General features: G+C 42.6%; 1 protein-coding gene across 1 annotated transcript; it reads right to left on the reverse strand.

Annotated features, from left to right (window-relative positions):
- Window positions 1–240: 240 nt before the first annotated feature.
- OR10G3 (olfactory receptor family 10 subfamily G member 3) lies at window positions 241–20,584 on the reverse strand. The gene is made up of 2 exons (XM_006218723.3): window positions 19,646–20,584; window positions 241–339 (listed from the first exon to the last, which is right to left on the reverse strand). The coding sequence occupies exons 1-2, from the start codon at window positions 20,579–20,581 to the stop codon at window positions 301–303; spliced, it is 975 nt and encodes a 324-aa protein (XP_006218785.2). The 5' UTR covers window positions 20,582–20,584; the 3' UTR covers window positions 241–300.
- Window positions 20,585–23,291: the final 2,707 nt, after the last annotated feature.

The following is a 23,291-nucleotide window of genomic DNA, read 5'->3' on the forward strand; positions in this document are numbered from 1 at the left end:
GGAGGATGACTTAAAACTTTCAACTTCCTATGAAAAGCTGAAGACTTACAAATAAACATCTACGACAAATTATGGCTCTTATAATTACATGTACTACCACACATTCTTTGTCTTGCTAGCATTAAGGGAGTAGAGCAATAAAGAGTAAGGGCAAAGTGCCCTTTCAAAACTTTATTAAATAAGAAAGCACTGGCAAGCAATCCTTGGTCTTATTAGATGATTTCCGCCTGGCCTCTTTCAGGTGGCAGTTGCCATGGTGTTTTAGGGGCATAGGGAGGGAGAGAAGATCAGGAGGGTCATTCAGACTGAGTCTTGTCTGGTGTTTCTTTTCGGACTATTCTGCAAAGGATGGCAAGAATTGAAACATTCATAAGAGAAAGGATAGAAGTTATTCTTTTTGCTTTCCTTAATTTTTCCGTGTTACTCATGTTAAATAATGGGGAAACTGATGTTGTGAAGAGGTCAAGGTAGTGGAACAGGAAAGGGTAGCTGTGGGGGAAGGGCCATGAGCCTAACCGGCAGTGGGGAGGAGCCTAGGGTGGGGGTGGGGAGGAATACGTGGGTTTGTGTTTTCAGGGGAGAAATTATAGGAACAATTTGCTAAAGTTCTGGGGATCTTGAGATTGGTCATTTGAAAGAAAATCAACAAGTCAACAAAGAATGAAAGAAAATCAGCGAATCAACAAATGAGGTACAAATACAAATAGTGAGGCTAAGGGGGGTGGAGCTTGATGACAAAGGGAAAAAAAAAAGACAAGATAAACCAAGCTGTGAGAAAGGAAAACAAGTCAGAGTGATGGGAAAGAAACAGTTAAGTCACAGAGGACAGTCTTTGGAGGAATACAAACAAATGGATTGAAGTATGTCAGAAATTATGAATAACTGGCAACCTACAGTAGAAACATGGTCAGAGCTTTCAGGAGGAAACTTTAAGAAGTGGAACAAGTGGACTTTCAAGGACTTTGGACCCAGAAAGCGCCACAGGGATCATCTCAAAATCTTTCACTTTTCAGATAAGGCAACTATGACCAAGAGCGGTTAAGTGACTTTCCAAAAGCTTCTCCTGAATCTTATCTCAGGGACTTGCCCTTTGTCTACACCGTGAAACTGGAGAATAAATGGGAAGAGGCAAGAATGAGCGGTAACCCAAGCATAAGTAAAAATTTTAAAGTTAGATCTTAATTTCTCCATGTTCTCTATAATTTATGAACTTTCTTTTCTTGTGGGGACCATTGTGTTTTAGGAGCCAAGTCCATTCTGATAACTTCATACCTTAAACGATTTCAGTCAAATAATAATAATCCCTTCCCCACACTGGAAACCATTCCCAGGAAAGGAATACTTCAGTGACTAATGTAAGGATTGAGAAACATGTTGATGATGCCAATTGATTCCTAATTATATTTTAAGTGCAAATCCTTTAAATCTGCCCTTGGTAGAGTTTATTCATTCACATTCATTTATTCAACAAATATTTTTAAAGCATTTACTATGTGCTGAGTACCTAGTACACAACAGATAATAAAGCAAATACTGTCCAGTTTATTATTATGCAGCTATTTTGTAATGACTTGGACTTCAATCTTTTGGTATAACTCTTTCTTATTTTTTAAACATTTTTTAAAATTTCTAAATTATACCACTGCTTTATTCCTCATCCATAATTAGGGTACTCCCAGGATTCTTAGGGACTTCTTTTTTCTTTTCTTTTTGTTGGGGAAAATAATTAGGTTTGTTTGTTTGTTTATTAATTTATTTTTAAATGGAGGTACTGGGGATTGAACCCAGGGCCTTGTGCATGCTAGGCATGCCCTCTATCTTTGAGCTATATCGTCTCCCTGCTTAGGGACTTCTGATGTGGCTCCTTATTTATCTTGGAACTGCTCATATGGCCTCAAAATGAGCCAGGACCCACGGTTCTCATGGTGTTTATTAGAGTTTACTCTAAAAGATAGTGCCAAATAAGGAGAGCTGATGGGCAAATCAAAGCCAGAATCCTTGAGGAGAGAGAGGATGAGCTGAAGATCCCAAAGGCAACCTGCTAGTCCAAGCAGGCTGGAATAGGATAGCAAATGAATAAACAGAGAGAGGAGCTAAAAACTGGAAGGACTGCGCCGTGAATGGGTTTGAGGTAAATAGCAACTAGCTTAAATATGGAATTTAAGGATGTATGGTGTATATTGTGGAGAATTTTGTGCTTCTCTGCAATGAAGCATTTTAATGAGACTGAATGACAACATGCTACTTATGTGATTTAATAATTATACACTTTTGATTCATTATTCTTTGTCCATCTTAAAGTGCTACGTACTTTTCTGGACCCCATGGTCATCCTAATCCCACAGAATCTAACATGAAGTTCAGGAATTTACTACACATGTTGTGACTGCTCTCTCTCCTTTCTTTCTCTTCCTTCCTTTAGATAGATAGATAGACACATATCTATGTCTATATATCTGTGTATATATGTATATTGTCTTTATCTCTCTCTCTCTATATATATACATATACACACACACACAGAGAGCGGGATAAAAATATCTTTCAAAATGTATATGCTAAGATAAGGAGCGGGGGTCAGTGGATTTGGAGGAGAAACTTAATGACCAAATTCTACTCTGTGAGGTTTAGATTTTTCCTTGCCCTATTTGATTCAATGACATTTGTTTCCATCTTTTTGTCAAGAGATAAATGTTACCAGGATGTATGTTTCCAAAAAGTCTGAAGGAACAGAGAGGGTAAAGAGGGAAAATTGGGAGAAATAAGCCTGTTATTCAAGGGGAGTTTTCTTTCCATCACCTGCCCCCATCTGTATACTGCAAACCTCCCCATCTTTCCACACACACCATTTCTAAGCTGTCCATCTTCATTCGGTCAACTTGAAATCCCAGTATATTAACTTTTTTTTCTTGAAATGAAAGAAGGAACACTCCCTTCCTACCCCCAGTAAGACACATGAAAATAGCTTTAGAAAATAAACTCAATAAAATCACATTACATACTTTAAAATCTTAGAAAACAAACAAGCAACAATGTCATAACCATTAGAGGAAGATGAAATCCCTTTTAAAGTTAAGATCTGTTTAAAATAAGAGCATTAAAAGTATATAATTTTCAAAATAAAAAGCACATTTATATGAAAGCATAGTTTGGCCATTCTTTGATACCCGCTGGGTAACTACAGAATACTAGCTGGGAATAATGCATGTGAATGTGACCTCATGTCCTCTCTACCCTTCAAGAGCTTGTATTCAAAATCTGCTTCACAAATAGAGCTCATATGAAGCATATTTTCATTTTTAGTGGGGAAACCATTGACTTGGGTTCTAGCAGACTCTTTTACTTCCCAGTTAAGTCACCGGGAAAATGTCTTTGTCTGTGCAGACCTCAGTCTCCTCATTTGCGATGATGAGATTAGACCAGGTGACTTTAACACCTGGGCTTTAAACTCTGTGCTTTAAATATGACTAGCTACATCAATCCACAGAATATGTCTATTGCGACGGTTTCTACCTAGGGTCCTGCAATAATAAGTCCATGGGAGTTTCTAAAGGCATCAGTTAAAGCAAAGTCACTCAGCGTCAAAGTTGAAAACCCCCGAAGAAGGAATGCACCAGAGACTGCTCTGGTATTGGAACAGTTTATCGGTTCTTTCGCTGAGCATCAAATGATATAGATGGCCTGCATTTAGGAGGTAGGTAGAATAAAAACTATACACTTCTCAATATGGAGTCACATTTGTGCTCGTATTAGAGAGGGACAAGAGAACTGAGAGACTCACTCCGCGCTCACTGATGGAATGCCAGCGCGGATGACTACATGCCGACTACATTCCTAAAGCTGCTGTTTCTCCCTTTCTTTTGCAGACCTTCATGTAATTGTAATTGAATTTGCATATCGAAATTTAATTTGAATTGCATTAATTAACAATATTAAAATTAACCAACAATCCTCAGGCCTGCTGACCTTTGTGACCTCTCTAGAAGTAAGTCTAGTCTGAAACCAAAGCAGCTTATAGGTTCATCTCCAGATGGCAGAATCACCTCGGGATTTAAACCCAAGCCCAAGCCAGAGAAATCCTTTCCTTCTTTTGGGATGTAAGGACCAAGGCAGCTAGATCTTCCACTTAGTTATATTCTCAGCAAACATTTATCAAACGCATTTCATATTTCACTCAGTGGACCTACATTTAGGGAGCAAGTAGAGTTTAAAAAATACACACTTCTCCACATAAAGTCACATGCATACTCACATTAAGAGAGAAACAAGAGAACTGAGATGCTGGGGTTACAACAGTAAATAAGACATGGACCTTGCCTCTCCTTGAGGGGTAAATATTAAACCAGAAAATATAATATGATGTGAGGAAATTTCATAGAGGATGCACAAAGTTCCGTGGGAAGAAGAGAGGAGATTTGACTTGGACTGATTGTTTTTGGCAATAAGTGATCTATCAATTCATCCAACCACACATCTACCCCTCCCTTGCTTCCTCTCTCCCTCTAGTAAGCAAATGTCCCTAGTTAGTTACTATATATAAAACACTGTGCTAGGTGTCATAAATGCAAAGAGAATAAAAACAGGTCCTTTTTGGAGGAGTGTTAACTTGGTATCGGAGATCAAACAGGTAAGCAGGTAATGTTAATAGCTACTCTTTTTGGGCCACTTCTATGTGAGTCTCTGTCTTGCAGTGATCTTGTGACGTAGACAGTGGTATTCTCATTTTACCAGTTAGGAAATTGAGGTTTAGAGAGGTTAGTAGATTGCTAAGGGTCATGTAGCCGTGAATTATGGAACTGAGGCTCTAACACATTTATCTTACAACAAAATCTGTAGTCCAAAGACTATATGGATTCTGAGGTTTGGCTTTTTAGGTTTAAATTGCCTTCACTACTTATCCACTCAAAATTCTAGCCATTTTACTTAGCTTCTCTGAGCCTCAGTTTCCTCATATAAAAATGAGGTTAATAGTACCTACTTCATAGGATTATGGTAGAGATTTAACAAAAGTCAGTTAAAGCATTTGGCCCAGTGGCTGGCCAACCCCTCAAGCTCACTACATTTGGTGGCTAATGTTATTATGCTGTCCTGTGTAGGTAGCAAATGGTGAGTGCTATGAGAAATGCAGATCAAACGTGTACACATTCAGAGGAAGAAAAGGTCACTTCCAATTGGAGGGCAGGAGGGTGAATAGATTAAAGGAGGATCATGAAGAATAAGTTTTCAAAAAAAAAAAGGTAAGACTTGACGATTTAGACTCTAAAATTTACAATTGAAGGCTCTGTGAGGAAAGCAGCAAGGAACTTGTTACCTGTGGGAGGTGACAAGCAATCAAAATGCGAGTAAATAAATGAGATAATTACAGAGAGTGGTAATTAAACAGGATAATGGGAGAGAAAGCGAGGTGAAAAGATAGGGCTAGAAGGTAAGCGATTAAGAGGGAAAACTTGATTCTATCTGCAGGTAGGGCGCCGTTCATATGCAGATGACTGCTATCTGTGAATGGGTCCTGAATAATAGCTCAAACTGACGGAAATGCAAATACTCTTAGAAACAGGGGCTATTAGTAATGCAAATATGAAAAACCTCTGATTTAAGCAGAAAAGCAACAAAACCCTCTAATCAATCTTTGAATGAATTGATCTCTGAATGAACACATTCACATCCTTATGATTCTGATGACAAGAAAAGATAACATTTTTTCTTTGCCTCTAGTTTGTCTTCTCTCAAGTTAGAACTGAGTAAAATTAGTCCAGGCCATCCTGGTCTTACTGCTCACTTATTCATTCATCCATTCAACAACTATTTTACTGAGAGTTTACTGTGGGCCAGGCACTGTCCTACGCCTAGGGAATACGGTGGATGGTCTTTCCTTGGAGCTCTCATCTCTTGCTCTAGAGTGCTTGTGGAACAGGAAGACACATCAGGACCCCACGTGGGTTCTGACAGCTCTACTGACGCTTTTTGGATAGGGGTCGGAGAGGGCCTGGTCATATAAAGGGCCCAGAGTGTACTGAAATGGTCTATGTTGAGAAAACAAAGTACCCCTAATTAGAGAATTTTGGAAAAGATTTTAACACCCCCCAAATTTTATTTGCACTAAAACATTATCTGCCTTTTGCATTCCTCTGTGCACCCCATTCCATGGCTCACCCCATCTCCCCTCCTCCTCTACCTGTCATCTTTTGCTAGCCAAATTTACCAAATAAATCTCTTTTTTTCTATCCATTCCAACTCCTGCTGTTTTTCACAGCCAGTCTCTGGGCTCAGCCCCAAGCCTTGAGGGGCAGTAAATGGATTCAGAGTTGCTGCTCAAACACAGATCCCCATGGAAACCAAAAGACTAAGAAAACAAAAAGAGAGGAAGAGGCAGCCACTGCCTGACCTTTCATGCTCACTCTCCAAATTCTTTTCGCTCTTGGGCGTGAAGGCAAGTGCTTATTTGTATAACTGGTGGAACCAAAGAACCTGACCCCTGCCCCCACCCCCAAATTTCTTAAGAACCTCTCGTCTCTTTGATAGCGAAGTGAAGAGCAATGGAACATCTCCACCTGGTGGTAGAAATACCAAATTACCTCCAAGATGCGAGATTAATGAGTGAGAGTCTGCAATGCAGGCTGCTGCAAAAGGCAGAGGATGCAAAGATGTAATGTGCAGGAGCCACTTCTAGGAAAGTGTTTAGCATTTAGTACTTGCTCCTTCTCATGTATATTAAAAATATTTAAATATCATCTTTCTGTTGAAGACTTTTTTTTTTTTTGCATCCAACGCAAACATGCGTACACAAGGTCTAGTCTCAACCCTCCTGACGCCACAGTAGATATTTCCTATCCGAACGTCTTGTCACTAAACGTCCAGCGTAATCCCAGAGCTGGTCAGTGCTCTTCTCTTCCTTTCTTTTCCCCTCTGGAGGGCAGCCTTTGCTAGTTTACAAAGAGAAGCCAGAAGGTTTATTCCACCAGGTATATCTTCTCTGGTTCCTCCAGGGGTGTGATTCTTTCTGCTGCCACGACAGATAGTCTGCGGCCTCTGCCCCATCCCACCCACCCACAGGTTGTCTCTCTTTCTCTTCAGGAGCTAGGAGGGACTAGGGAAGGGCAGATCCATCTCCTTCCTCTTGTTTCTTGATTCCGTCAGTTTTCCCAGGACGAACACACCAGAGGAACTGTGATGTTCTTAAATGGAAAGCTAGGACAATTTTAGAAGGGAATTACAAAGTGAGAGAAAAATGGAAGTTCTAGCTAGCCTGGATTTTCCCTTTCACTGTACAAGGGAAGGCACCTCAAGACTTGGATCTTCAGAGGAAGGGGTATCCCGTGGGTCCTCCCTCCAATCCTGAGCTGCCAGTGGAGTGAGGGGGGCTTCAGTTTCTGGAGTTCTTTAAATCCAGTCTTTGTACCAATGAGAATGATGGGCTTGCTGGTTCCTATTCAGGTTGACGTATTAAGTGAGTACATCTCTCAAGGTCATTTATTATTGTCAGTATTAATGAATTAAGTCAACACAGTATGAGCCCATACTAAAGATACCCTACCTCCCTTTTAGCAAAGCTCTGGTCCTTACCTTGTGTTGAGGAATATATGATTCTTCCCTACTCTTCTGGGAGGGTCTGGTGGCATCATAGAAACACTTCATACTTTTGTCAGCTAAAATAGAAATGCACAGCATGAAAGCTGTGAGTTTCAGTTTTATTTGGGGACCCACTGAGGACTACAGCCCGACAGAGCAGCCTCTGAGGAGCTGCTCCAAAGAGCTGAGTGAGGAGGTCAGAACGCATGCGATTTTGGAGAAGGGGTACATGCAGTCAAGCACACGTCTTGGAAGAGGGCTACTACTAGCCATGAGGGACAGGTATCTTAGTTAATGATTTTAGTGCTTTTCTAAGTATGGGGAAAAGCCAGAAATTGAGATCATACAATTTTATCCTGAAAATATCTGTCTGAAGACATGTTCTGCCAGTTTTCCCAGAGCACAGAGTGCCTCATGCCTGGTCTCCATCCTGAACTCCTTTCAAGGTATGTTGAAGGTCAGCTACTGCAGTGGTTACTGACTCCATCCTTGTAGAGACAGATGGTAAGTGACATTTTTTATCTGGCACTTTTCATACCTGGTTCTCAGTCATAATGGATGCCGGGCTTGACAAACTTCTTTTGAATCTGATTCTCTCTGATGGGAAGGAGTGGGGATTGGGTGAGAGGAGGGACTTGCTGTTCCCTCCTACTGTATCAGTGTGTATAAACCACCACTAGTTATCTCCCTTAAAGCAGCTCTGCCTCCCAACTTTACCTTCCCCGTGGAAAGCACTTGGTTCTATTAACTGGTGAGACTTTACTTCCTCTTTCCTTCTTCCTTTTCCCCCTCCTTCTTCCCTTTATCAAAATACTTCTCATAGCTGTGTCTCATAAAATGCAGTGGAAACATTTTCCTTCCATTCCCACAGGTCATCCCTAGTTCAGATCTTTAGCACTTCCCTCTGAAGAATCACCTCTGGCCCTGCTACCCCCATTTTCCCACCTCCAGACCACCCCTTCACCACCACCTTCATTCTCTGTTCCATCCTACAAACTGCTCATCAAATATCACTTGCATCGGGTCCCTTGTCTGTCCCAAACCTTTTAATGGCTCTCAAATTGGCTACTACACTCGGTAATATTCCCCCTAGTTCCTGAAGGCCTCCTTCTTACCAAATAGCCTTCCTCTCTCTGCCTCCTCCTCCCTCTGTTGCAGTTTGGCCAGGCTCCTCCTGGTCCCGCATTCCCTCCCACCAGGGTACCCCGCCATGTCCTAGAATCCTCCTTCCATCCCTCACTACTCCAGCTCCTATGGGCCTCCTTCTTCTCTGGAAGGCTGAAATGCTTTCAGTATTCTGCCCACAGCCTAACATGGAACATTGTTTGCTGCTCTTGAGAATGTGTATTAGCTTTGTCACTCCAACTAAATAGTCATCCACGTCAGAAGGGAGGTGAAGGCTTTTGTGCACCTTCTATGACACCACAGCTCTGGGCACAGGGCTGAGCACGCTGTAGGTTCTCATTAAACCTTCTACTTGCACGTGACCTCGCCTTTCTCCGTAATAGCACAGCACATTGTTTATACCTTGATTATACCATTTACCAACGTTCACCTTTTATCAAGGGTGGAGCCTGCACCTGTTTCTTTGGCTGGACTGGGAGTCCCTCTGGCACAGAGACCACATTGTATTCATTTTGCACCGTTCACAGCAGTAGGTGCTATAGTAAACGCAACACCTTTCCCCCCCCCCCAGCATAAATGCTTTCATATGACAGGGAGGAAAACAAGTCACATATTCTGAAGATAAATCCATTGAGAAGATAATGGTAAATTTAAAAAAAGATTTCTATAACCCATTAACTATTCTATACACATTAAAACATTTATAATTGATGTTTTAAAATTTATTCATTTAAAAATTTTCTGTACAAAGAACTAGCGTTTCTTTCAGCAGGTAGATGCTTTGGATAATCCATTCAAGGAAAATCACTGAGTCCAACTTTATGAATCCTGTATCCTTCTTACACTACCATACACACTGGCTGCATATATATTGAGGTCGCATTTCAGGATCAGACCATCCCAGTTTGAGCAGACTCGGCAAGAGTGAGAAACATGGCTGAATTTCTTCCCCACTTTTTAAAATCCTGTATTAAGTTAAAGTAATTCTCTGGTTCTCCGGAGTTTTGAATTGGCCTGCTTTTAAGTTGCAGGCTGCTAATCGGAAGAAACCCACTCTATATATGGGTGCTTAATGAAGAATATTTGATTGCTGCTACACTGTTGAGTCCCAGACTCATAGTCATACATACATTTTTGGCAGAAGAAGTGGAAAAAAAACCCACTGTCCCTGAGCTGTGCCCCTCCACCTTTTATTCTGCAGAGCTTGGTTGTTTCTGAACATGGCTGAACTTTTGAAGGTGGTTCCAGTGGAAACATTGTGCTGCATTATTATGGAGAAAGGAGAGGTCATCCCTCTTGCTTTTGGGGATACAGTGAAGCAAAAAGTCAACAACTTTTTTTCTTTTGTTTAATTTAATTGAATTCTTCAAAATCCCACTCTGGCTCTTTTTCCACGCTACTCTCCTAATAATAATAATAGCAGCAGTTAATGCCTATCTAACTCTTACACATCCCTTCTTCTATGCCATGCACTGTTCTAGGTGTTTTGTTCATTTGATGTTTTTACAACAACCTTACGAACAGGGCTGGGACTAGGGGTAAAGCAAGACAGGCATCTGGGGAGCAAAATTTAAGAGACACTGACTCGTGGTCACATAAGTGCACTTTTGCACCCTAGGTACTTTTGCTTCAGCCTAGTCCTGGCCCTACTTATGAAGAAGGTAATAGTAGATTCCCCTTTTCCAGATGAGTAAACTGAGGCACCAAGCGATGAAGTAACTTGGCTAAGGTCACACAGGTAGTGGCAGAACTGGAATTTGAATCCTAGCAGTCAGTTCTTAGAATCTGCTCTTAGCCAGGTCCCTACACTGTCTTCTTGTGTGCTAGGCTATTTTTTTAAGTGCTAGATTAAATTTCACCTAGTGAGATGATCTCATAATGGACACAATTAGATGTACATCCATATAGACCCTTTGGACATAAGAGTCTGAAGAGACTTGGAAGAGGTAAATGTATCAAGGAACCTGGGCATGGCAAGGGGAGGCCGCTGGAATGTGTTTGTAACCAACAGAAACTTAAATTATGTCACTGCACAGTCAGTTGCCTAAAGAAAGAAAGTAAACATAAGGGGAGTGGTCTTCTTGGAGCCCAAGGAGGAGGGGTCAGAGATCAAGACTCTCACGTTGAACCATCACTATCTGAGGAGAGCTGCTGTGGCCACTCGCCTGGCTTCTCGTGGGTCTGAGTTGTGTCACACCCAAATTGATATGTTGAACCTTAACCCCCAGTGTAACTGTATTGGGAGACAGGGATACCTTTAAGGAGGTAATTAAGGTTACAGGAGGTCATAAGGGTTGGGCCCTAGTCCAGTAGGACCAGTGTCTTTATAAGAAGAGACGTCAAGGATGTGTATATATAGAGAAAAGGCCATGTGAGGACACAGAAAGAAGGTGGTCATCTGAAAGCCACAAGAGGCAATTCTCCTCGGGAGAAGCCAGCCCTGTGGCACTTTGATCTTGGACTTCCAGACTCCAGACTGTGAGAAACACATTTCTGTTGTTTAAACCTCTGTGACTGTGCTGTTTTGTTTTGGCAGCCCTAGCAGACGAGCACAGGGCCCTCCAGACCACTGGTCCCCTTTTTTCTACTTTGGTGCTCACAAGTGACCTTCTGAATATAACTTCACTTCCTAGGTACCCTGGATCCAGGACACGGGTGCTTTTCATAAAGCACCTAACCTCTCTAGCCACTGGGAATAAGTATTCCCTAATCCTGAGCCCCATAAGCAGCTCTTAAAATAGCTTAAAATAATTAAAGTCCCTCAAATTTGGTATAATATGGAACTGTTCTGTGTGATGCAATTCACATTATCTTCTTAGATGAAATGAGCAATGAAAAAATTATTTAGAATGAACTTTCAAGATATTAGGTTTGTCCTGTGAAATTAGCCACCCACCTAATTCAACAGCACCAGGAGGCAAAAGTCTAAAGATCTTAAACCAGATTTTCTTTTCTTTCTGAGTCTCCTCTGACAGTGATTATCTAACCATTTTCTTTCTTATAAAGATCTCTTCTAAGAGTGATTATTTTAATTGGCCTACCATAGGGGTCAGGAAGAATCTATTTGTTGACAGCATCACATTTCTAGGAGACTCAGAGCTCTTCACAGCATATCTTGAAACATACCCTGCAATTTACAAGGCCCATAGTTGGAAACAAATGATTAACAGAGACCGCATCCACCCCCTCCAGCTTATTTTGCAGAGTGCCAGGGAAACAGCAGGAATGGAAGCAACCTGCTAATCGCCACTTGGATTGAGCATCTGGCAGGCACATTGAGACACTAGAGTGGGCTGATACTGAGCTTTGGACATCACAGGTCGAAAATCCACTGCATCCAACATACAGAACCTCCCGAAACTGCACATGTGACCCATGAAAAGGCATGAAGGACAGTCACACCTGTGCAGAGAACGCTTGAAACTTATGTTTACTTTCCACCAAACATTTCTGAGTCCCCTCCCCCTCTTGCTCCTTACTTCCATGATAGATAAATACCCCACTCAACAGGGGAGACAGATTTGAGGATTGTCTCCTGTCTCCTTGCTTGGCCGCCCTGTAATAAAGCCTTTTTCTGTGTCTGCGAAACACCACTGCAGTGGGTTTTGGTCTTAACGGTGCAATGGGCAATAAACACACTTGCTGGGTTACAACCTGAAAGGAGATTCTGGAGGGAGCCAGAATTGTCTGAGCATTATTGTGCCAAAGCTATTATTTCACAAGGAGTACCCAAAGGAATATGTGTTCCTTCTGCTGTATTCAGAAGAAAATTAATAATCACAGTGACAGTGTGCACTTGCCCCTGTTCAGGAGAAGACCAGCAGCAGTACTTCTTGGTGGAAGGAATGAACAAGAGCTGATGTGCTGACCTTCTTCCTCTCCATCTCGGAAGCAGAAGCCCAGGCTGGGGCAGGCACGTACTGCTGTCCTTGGACCCCCACAGCTATCGTGCAGGATCCTAGCGTCTCCCAAACACAGTTTAGAGGGACAGCCCTCTCAGGAAGAGAGCCTAGCAGCTAGGCTAGAGGGCACCTCTCAGAGAGCTAGTAACACAGTCCCACCCCCTGCTTGTAACTACGTGTTCCATTTAAGGGCCCTTTAGGGGGATTCTGGGAATCAGCACAGGAAGAAGGCATGAGAAACAGTCCATTTTCTTCATAGGGGAGTGCTTTCTTCCATGAATTCTTTCAAATTGTACTTGGCACATCTCCCCCTGGTTTTGTGTATACACAGGATGAAATAAAAAATGATACTCAACACATTGACTAATTGTTCCTTTTTGTCTTCTTTTCTGAAGTTCTATTTCCCCAACCTTTATTTCTGTCTTTTGACCTTCTCTGGTTCTTTTCTGCAGTCTTCTTTTTAAAATAGTTTATAACATTTAGAGCAGTTTTAGATTCATAGCAAAACTGAGCAGAAGGTCCAGACAGTTCCCATATATCTCCTGCACATGTACATGCATAGCCTCCCCCATAATGGACTTTCCCAGCAGAGAGGTACATTTGTTACAATTGATGAGCCTACACTGCACACCAAGCCCCAGCCTCAGAACCAGAACCAGCGCTAGGGTAGGGAAACCTGAATTGTGATTGATAATTTCCTGGAGGCTCAATGTGGACAAGTCTGAGAGATTAAAAACTCCGGGTTACTCAGTCATAGTGGGGCTTCCGGGTTTGTGAGTCTTACCTTTGGGAGCTCAATCTGGTTCTCACAGTGATTACTAGGGAGAAATTCCCTCATGCTTCCAGCAGAAAAAGAGAAAATAGACTCATTTTGAAAGATGCCAAAGCATTCTGTTCTTAACAAGTCCTGCCCTCAGGGGCAACTGTTTAACCAGAGCCTAACCTGCTGGGGTATTATCAGAGCCTAGCTGACCTGGGAAAAGGGAAATACTCAACTCCAGTCCCTTCTAGCCATCCTGTCCCACCTGCGCCATGAGAAGGATGTGTGAAGTTCAAAATTCAGAGGTACAGGCTCACTAAAAGACTAAGATGTAATCACAGGACTATAGAAGGCTTCCCCTGCTCGCGTATCTCTCTACCATACTACTAATGGCACATTTACCGCAGTTCCTTTTACCAAGTAGCTTATGCCCAGCGATCAAGAAAAAATTGTAAGATATACTAAAAGTTAAAAAAAAGGCAGTTTGAAGAGACCAAGCAAGCATCAAAACCTAACTCAGATACGGCAGGGATGTTAGAATTATCAGACCAGGAATTTGAAACAATTATGATTGCCATGCTAACAGCTCTGATGGATAAAGTAACACAGTGTGCAGGAACAGATGGGCAACGTAGGCAGAGAAGAGGAAATCCTAAGAATGAACCAAAAAGAAACACAAGAGATAAAACACACAGTAACAGAAATGAAGAATGCATTTGATGGGCTTATTAGTAGACTGGAAGCAACTGAGGGAAAAAAAAAACAACTCTGAGCTTGAGGATATCTCAATAAAACCTCCCAAACTGAAAAACAAACAGAAAAGTGACTGGAAAAACAAACAGCACAATAGACTACCCAAGAACTGTAGGACAATTACAAAAGATGTGACGTGTGCTTAATAAATTCTATTTTTTCAAAAAGAAATAATATGGTGCCTTTGATCTAAAAGAGATTAATTTCTACTATGACCATTGGATGTATTCCTATTAGAAAATAATAATTATGAAAGGGAAATGTAAGATGTATTAAATCACAATGAGTTCAATAAAAATGCCCTTCCTGGTGGAGATCATTTGGGAGCTAACTGATCACAAGGAGCTTGCAGGAAAGTTAAACTCTGTATTCTGAACTTATAAACAGAAAAGAGTGTGGCAGCCCTACAAAACTGCAGGTTGTAAGTATAACTCTAAAGCTGAAAATGCTGGAAGAAGAAGTCGATATTTACTGAACCTCATCCCAATGTTGTAAAGTCAATGAAATTATTCAATTCTTTGTTGTTTGGTTTTCTTCAAAACTTAAGCCTGGCAGAGGAGACAAATACATCCTGAGGGCATTCACAAATTTCAATGTTCACTGCCAAAACTTTTTTTAAGGGGGAGGAGGTGATTATGTTTATTCATTTTTAATGGAGGTACTGTGGATTGAACCTAGGACCTCATGCGTGCTAAGCACATGCTCTACCATTGAGCTATGCCCTCCCCACCTTCACCACCATAACTTTAATCCAGGCTATTATCACCCCTTACCTGAACTGTTGCAACAGTCTAGTCTAACTAGTCTCCTTACTGTGTTTTGTCCTCTGCAACCCATTCACTACATAGCAGCAAGAGTGACAATATTAAAACACAAGTTGGATCAAGTCAATGTGGAGCTCTGATTTAGTCAATGGCTTTGGCATTATACTTAGAATGAAATCCATAGTCCTTACAAAGATCTAAACGATCTAGCCCCATGCTACTTGTCCTATCTTTTCTTTTCTTTTTTTAGGGGTGTGTGTAGGAATTAGGTTTCTAAATTTATTTTTATTTTAATGGAGGTACTAGGGATTGAACCCAGGACCTCATGCATGCTAAGCATGCACTCTACCACTGAGCCATACCCCGCTCATCTTTTCTTATATCCCAGATCCTTACTTTCATTAACCATGCTAGTCTTGCCGAATACTTTCTCATCTTTCAAGTCGCAGGTTAACAGCCGTATTTTCACCAAAACATGTACATGAATGAATGTTCATGGCAGCATTATTCATAATAGCCAACAAGTAGAAGCAACCCAATTGATCATCAAATGATAATTGGATAAACAATATGGGGTATAGCCATACAATGGAATATTATTCAACCCTAAAAGGAAAGAAATTCTGATATATGCTACAACATGGATGAACCTGCAAGACATTATTATAAATGAAAAGTACTTAGGACAAATATTGTATGATTGCACTTATATGAGGTACTTAGAAAAGGCAAACTAATTGTATGATACAATTCTGTATATTTCAGATCTTGATTCTCCTCTATGGTCCACACACTCTTTCATTGCTAGGTAAATAGCTTCAGTGTTCTATACCGTGGTCTGGGAATAATGGTTCCTGCCCATTGGCCTGTGGCAGATCAGGTGAGGCCTGAATCACATGAGAAGTCCTGGAGCAGAGAAGGAGGCCCAGAAGGCTAGGCTGAAGGAGTAAACAAGCAGAGAAACAAATACAGTGACCTGCTCCAGGAGGGTGACAAAGGCTGCAGAGGTCAGGCACAGATAAGGCTGCCAAGGCATTTGGAGAGCTGTTTTAGTGTGGTTCCAGGGCAAACATTTGGAGAACAAAGCCCTGGCTACGGCTGGAGGGAAGAGAGATCTTGGGGTGTTTGGATCTTAAGTCATAGTAGCCAGGAGGGTATTAAAGAGAGCTGTTACCATCATCACCAGCTTCCTGTTTTTTCCCCCAGATCTCAGACTTTGCTCTTTTTCTTCAAGGGCCCCTCAGCCCCTCCTTACTTTTTTCTTGCTGTGCTTTTCTTTTGGAAAACTATAAATATTACTATCCCAGAACCTTTGATTGCTAGCTCCTCCAGTCTGAGAGCCTCAAGGCTGCTTAGGGGGTTTAGGGGCTGGGGGAGAGCAGACGTGGTGGAGGCTGACTTGTTGCTTGTGCTGGGTCCAGACTGGTTGAGGGATTTCTGCTGTTGTAGTTGTATCTTGTCCTTGGGAGCTGCCTAACTTCCCTATAGAGGGAACAGGGATCCCTTCTCAGAGAGCGGAGACAAAGGCCCAGGGGTCCAGGCTCCTTCCCTTTGCTTCTGTTCACGCTTCAGGCTGCGTGAGGTCTTCTACCCCCAGGGAAACCCTGTTCTCGATGTTTGGATTCATTAAATGGAGCGTAGAATGAGGTCTGCTTTGGGTATCAGGCCAGAAAGCCTCAGCATCTCTCAGCGTCAGAAAATGATGGGTCACTACCCAAGTTACTCACCCCCCAACCCCCAGCCTCCTACCCCTACAGCTGGGTGCTATAATAACACAGCCTGAGAGGAAAGAGGCTCAGAAAACTTTCCAGCCACAGGACCTCCAGGACCTAACTCTCCAGGAGCACCAGCCTGGGGCGAAGTAAAGGAGCACATACAGGATTGAGACTGGGTATGTGAGGTGTTACACTGGAGGGGTACAGGTAGCCATGGTGACCTTTTTTTTTTTTTTGCCCCAGAGAGAATGGTGGGAAAATAGAAGTGTCTAAGGGGCCAAGTGAGATTCTTACAAGTGAGGCAGAATGAGCACAAGAGAAAGTGAGGGCTGGTGAAACTTTTTTCTTATGCAGATATGAAGCAGTTTCCAGTGGAAGAGCTTTATATTGGTAGGTAATATAGTGGGCCAGTGGATTAATCTAAAGTGGAGCAGAGCAGAGAATTTTCCTTGACACCAGAGGTTCTAAGATTTGTGTCAGCTCCATGATGTTTTATGACTTTGGGTGATTCATTGAACTTTTCTGAAAGTCAGTTACTAGAAGTGGGTTAGCATAATACCTGCCTGACCTCACAGAGAGGGTGATGACCTTAGATATGTGAGAGGTCTTTGTAAACTCTAAAGCTTTGTTATTGAAAGTGCAGCCCATGGACCAACAGCATCAAAATCATCTGGCAGCTGGTTAGAAATGACAATCTCAGGTCCCATTCCAAATCTACTGAATCAGAACCTGCATTCTGATAGGATCCCCAGATATTTAACTGCACATTAAAAATTTAGAAGCATCATTGTAAAGTACTCTATAAGTTAGTGTTACTATTTGAGTGAGGATCAAAGATCACTTAGGGTTCAGTTTTGCTCTTGTATATAAGATGCAAGGGAGTGTAAGGCACCCACCTATTTAAGTGACAGATCCCTTACCCCAATATCCTTAGTGAATGTAGTCTTAAAAAAGATGATTGAGAATGTGCTGGGCCCCAGCAGTGGGATGAGAGGAAATGAAGGCAGGAGGACATGGAAAGAAGGAAGATGAATGTTGGACTACAATGATTTTCTGGGATGAGTGCAAGGAAGCAGTGTTTTTGAAGATAAGTAAGAGTATCTGTAATCCTCTGGGTGAGGGATGGGGGCTTTGAGCACATGAAGGTTTGGTGTTCATTGGCTAAGAGACAGATTTCTCCTTTTTCTAACAGAAAACATGCTTCTGACATGGGCCCTCCTCTTATTCCTCCTAATGGACCAGCTTGGCTTCTCTGAGCCCCAAGACCTCCTCCATCACCAACTTGACAGGCCCAAAACAAAGATCTCTGCCAAGCACAAATATTACTGTGATGTAATGATGAAGGTTCGAGGGCTGGCCACTGATAAGAGCTGTACGAAGACCAAGACCTTTGTCCACAGTGTGTCCCCCAACACAGGTGGCCTCTGCGAGGGTCCAGCTGTGAGGTGTGTGAAGATGTCTGACATTTACAACTGCCACCTCATTATCTTCAAAGTCACCCAGTGTAATCTCTACCCAGATGCTGTGCCCCCGCACTGTTACTACAAAGGCATCACCCTCTGGAGGGATGTGAGTGTGGTCTGTGTGGGGAAGCACCCGATTCATCTGAATGAGTAGTCTCTGTAGCCTCTCCTCAAGGCTGTCTGCTGTTCTGCTTACCCCCCTCCCCTTCCCACTGTGAGGTCCTGCTCAATCCCAGCGGCTTTGGGCTCCCACATAGCCTGGGCCAGCTCATTGTTCCCTGAGTCCTAGCCCCCACGCCCTGCTCTCTCACTGTCAGTCCTGTGGATTTCTGTTAGAGGGATGGTGGAGGCAGAGGGGAGATGAGAGGGAGATGGGGGAGGGGGGGGAGAGAGAGAGACAGGGAGAGAGAGATTGCTGCTGCTGCTGCTGCTGTTAAATTCTTTCCTGGGGTTTGGCCCCCTTTCTCCTCAGGGCCTCACTCCCTAGAGTGGAAGAGAAAGTCAGAAGGAGGTTTGTGAACTTGTTGTGGGCAGTTGTGCCCCAGGGGTCTGCTGAGCCCATTTGCCTACCTGCTGCTTTAATAAAACTATCAAGGGCAGTGACTGTGTGGCTTTGTGTGTTTGGGTTTCCAGTCTCTTATTTGAGGAGGGTGGGTGACAGAGAGGGGTTTGGAGGAGAAACCCTCCTTTGTAGAAACAAATTCCAGAACTGTCAAACACCAGCTGTGGATAGGGGGTCTCACTGTCAGAAGATGGGAGTGATACGGGCCTGGGGCAGACCACCCTAAGAGGCATCATTCCTTCTCCAACATCCCTTCATGCTGGGCCACTGCCTTCAACTCCTGTCTTCCTGTCTTGGCAGAAGATGTGAAGGAATGTTGAGAAGACCAAACTGATTACAGAGAGAACAGGAAATTAATCCAGAGGATATAATTAGCATAAAGCTTACCAAATAGAGATTTCCTAACTTGTTCCATTTTACCTGTCACCTTTAGATACTTAAACTCTGGTCCAAAGGAATCAGGAAAGGCACCCAAAGTTACCCATACATCTACTGAGCACCCTCAGCCTGCTGTAAACACTTCCAACACTGTGGCAGCTGTACTGAGGAAGAGGCAGGAAAGGAGGAGAGGAAGGAAGATGTCTGCCCTGCATTTTATCTCCTCCAAAGAGCCTTCAGCTTTCAGTATCAACCCCTTTCTACATTAGTGTAATATTAAAAAAAATTTAAATCTAATATCTCTACATTGTATGGTCTTTTGGTTACTACAGTTCCCACAAGGAAACTGGTCAGGAAGAGTTTAGGACTCATGGGTGCATTTAAAAATCTTAGACTGTGAAGTGCAGAGTCTCTGCTGTTGGTTTGGCTCATTTTCTTATGTCATTTAAGTGGCAGCTGAGAGTTGTTTATCTGAAGGAGACACTAAGGGACTGTTCGAAAGTATTTTACTTTTAACTGTGTTTGATCCTGTTGTATTGATATTATGTGGCTACGTAAAAGAGAAAAAGAAGGAAAAAAACTCACTGAAATCTAACCATTAGAATAAACTACAAATGTGAAGATATCCCCAGGAGGGGTCAGACATTTTCAAACCTTGCTCTTGGTCCCTGGGCCTCCTATCATTCTCTTCAGGGCCAGTTTTACCTCTTGGTTCCGCAGAGTATAGATGAGGGGGTTGAGAAAAGGAGTGATGGCTGTGGGGAATAGGGCAGCCGCCCCATCCAGGGGGCTGTTGGTTTCAGGCCTCAGATAGATGAAGGCACAGGGCACATAGTACACGGTTACCACGGTTACATGGGCTCCACAGGTTGAAAAGGCCTGGCGCCGCCCATCAGCTGTACGGATTCTCAGGATGGCCTGAATGATCTGTATGTAGGAGAGGAGGATCAGGGAGAAGCAACTGGCAACCACCACCCCAATGTCCACAAAGGTCACCAGCTCGTTGACCGTTGTATCAGCACAGGCCAGCCTCAGAACAGCGGGGATGTCACAGAAGAAGTAGTCTATCTGGCTGGGGCCACAGTAGGGCAGACGGAAGGTTAGGATGGCCTGGAGAGCCCCATGGATGGATCCTGCCCCCCAAGCTCCAGCCACAAGCAAGGTACTCAGCTTAGCATTCATGAGAACAGGGTAGCGCAGGGGCCGGCATATTGCCAGGTACCTGTCGTAGGCCATCAGGGTGTAGAGGAAGCACTGGGTGCTGCCCAGGAAGTGATAGAAGTAGAGTTGAGTGACACAGCCACCAAATGGGATGGATTTGATGCCTGAAGTGAAGTTCATCAAGAGGCGTGGGACAGTGATGGAGGAGATGCCCATGTCGATGATGGAGAGCACACCCAGGAAGATGTACATGGGACGGGCATGGAGCTGTGGGTCTACCCAGACGGTGACTAGAATGAGCAGGTTCCCCAGCTGAGTCAGGATGTAGATTAGCAAAAATAACACTAAAAGAAACATCCTTAGCTGGGGTGGGTAGGGAATTCCGGTCAGAATGAACTCGGTCAGCAGTGAGCTGTTGATGCTTTCCATCCTCTGGAGTGATCTTACCTAGAGAATGGACAAAACAGGAGGTAACACTGAGGTGAGAGGAAAGCGAGGAGGGACTAGAGACAGAGATGATAAAAACCAGGGACAGTGGCAGAGAGGTTTCTCTCTTACGTGGAGGGATGACAAATAAGGAGAATTATGTTCTATGGCAGGGGTGGGGCTGTTTTGTCAATAAAATTTAATTGGAACACAGCCATGCTCATTTACTTACTACACTTTGCTTACTGCACTATACTTACTATCTGTAGCTGCTTTGGTGCTATGATGACAGTTGAGCAGATATGTTTGGACTACAAAGCTTAAACTATTCACTCTCTGGACCTTTACAGAAGAAGTTTGTCCTTAGGTGTTTGTACCTAGAACAATTTGGCCAAAGATTAAGGGTTAACCGGAAACAACGTGTGTGGGAAAGGATATTTTGATAGATGATCTGCTAGTTCAGAAACTTCCAGAGGCCCCTGGCTCACTCCTGTCTCTTCCAGGACATGAACTTACAGAGTGGGGATTATGCAAAAAGGAAATGAGAAAATTCCTTTTCCTCCTTTGTGGTAAAGAGAATGGATAGAATTTTGGTTAAATGGCTAGTTGTGACAGTGCTTGATACTGTGCAAGTCTACTCTCCAGGTTGTCTCTAGTTAAAGGAAGAGAACACCAATGAGGCTGTAAGTACATAAGAAAAGCTGTGGTTGGTACCTGGTGCTTTATATTGCAGTTTCTTTGCATGTAATAAATAAGCCTTGGGACATGGTAAAGAAGGAGAGAGGAGGAAGCACAGAGGGATGGCTGTAGTGAGATGTCAGAGATGAAAGAGAAAGCAAGGGTGACTGGAGAGGATGAGAGGAACAGGACGAGGGCATGGCTGGAGCAGAGCAAATGGCTTTCAAGGTGGAAGAATCATTTTTCAGTCTAATCCCTTGATTGGCATTTCCCCACCTGAAGAAAAAGGATTGGGTTAATGAACTTTTAAAATTCTCCCTAGTTATATGAGTCTCTAATATCTCAACTCATGGCTTGAGGTGAGACGTCAAAGAAATTGAAATGAGTTGGTTGACTTTGCTCTGGAGTGATTCACATCCACTCAGAAGGAAGAGGGAGATTAACAGGGAATGTCAGGGGCTCTCTGATTCCCTCCACCTTTACTCCTGTGCTCTGTTTCAAGGGAATGCAAAGAGCAGAGAACTAGCAACCCTTCAGTAAGACATCATGGACAGATGGCCCTGCTGCTGAAAGAAAACCCTAAAAGTGAATGTTAGAACGCATCTGGGTCATTAGCTTGCCTCTTAGTTCTGAACAAGTTTCACAGCACCTCTTGCTTTTCATTTCCTGATTGAGGCTTCTAGGGAATGAAACTCTGGATCCAATTCTGACAAATAGTGACCAATAATGGGTAGTTACACTCAATAATCTTTACATTGGACACTTGACTTCAAACTGGCTGAATCTATGCTCTATCAAAGGTTAGCCCTCACTATTGAACCATCTTTTATAGAACTTAAAAGAGGAAGCAGGAATTCCTTTTACCCCCATGTGATGTTATCCTTTTTCAAGTGAGTGGAATAGGAGCTGTGACTTTAAAGCTTTAAATATTTCAGTTTCAGGAAAGCAGTGATGGTTGAATTTCAAAAAGTTGACCACAGAACTCTTCTAGATGCCACGACTACAGACACTGGCCTCCTCCCACTTCTTGACTTCAGAAAGTACAGAAGGTTTAAGTTCCCACACAAGTTCCTTGAAAAATTCATGACTGTATCCAACAGCAGTCTTGGCCTGAATGAGCTCAGGTGGCTGCTCTGGTCTGGTTGTCAGGGGATGTCATCCTTTCCTGGGGTCACAAAAGTCTGATGTTAAACTCTACAGATTTAGAAGCCTGATTTGGTCAGGTCTCTCTAGAGGAATCAGGAGTTAGGAAATCAGTTCATGATATTCAAATACCCGAGAGAATGACTTGTAAATCAAACAATCAATTCAATTCATTTATAGTGGGAGATCTCTCTTCCATGACTGAAATGGTGCACTTACCATTCAGGGCAACGACTTAGTAATATCAGGGCCCCTGGAAATCAAGTTAGGAATCAGATGTATATTTTTAAGTTTTGAATCAGAGCAAAGGGAATTTGATGTGCACACTTAATTTACACTGCAACAGGTCTCAATGAATTAATGTGGTAAATTACAGTCCCTTTACCTAAGGGAATACTTTAATCTTCCCTTCAGATACAATACCATTTTATTCAGGGCTGTAGTGAGGATACATTCACTCTAATTATTTTCTTCCTGAGCCTATACCTCTTTTAGATTGCCTTTATTATTTCCAATGGCTCCCTTCTTTTCAACACACTTTTCTAACTTTATAGAGTTCTCTAGTCATTTCCCCCTCATTTGTTTTCTACACAATTTTCTTGTTTGCATTAGAGAAAATTATCCATTCTCTGAATTATTCTCTAGGAGCTATTATTTCTTTTGGGAAATTTCCTGTAGATAGAGAATTCCAGTCCACACACTATGCTGATTCTTGTTTTACTCAGTCAGAACGAATTGTATTTCCTAATCTTACCCTTATATTTTAGAGCCATCTTAATGGGGGGGAAGGGATGTAGCCCTGTTTGTAATATTGTCTTTATTAGATATGATTTCATTCCAGTTGTAACAAAGTTTTACTCTTTGCTTCTCTAACAATTTTTCTTCCTCATTC

The sequence above is a fragment of the Vicugna pacos genome, chromosome 6 (genome assembly GCF_048564905.1).
Source record: "Vicugna pacos chromosome 6, VicPac4, whole genome shotgun sequence".
NCBI lineage: Eukaryota > Metazoa > Chordata > Mammalia > Artiodactyla > Camelidae > Vicugna > Vicugna pacos.

Coding starts and splice junctions, on each gene's coding strand:
- OR10G3 (XM_006218723.3), bottom strand. CDS start 20,581: ATGGAAAGCATCAACAGCTCACTGCTGACCGAGTTCATTCTGACCGGA. Junction 340..19,645: donor GCCCAGGGACCAAGAGCAAG/GTTTGAAAATGT, acceptor CATCCTTTGCAG/AATAGTCCGAAAAGAAACAC.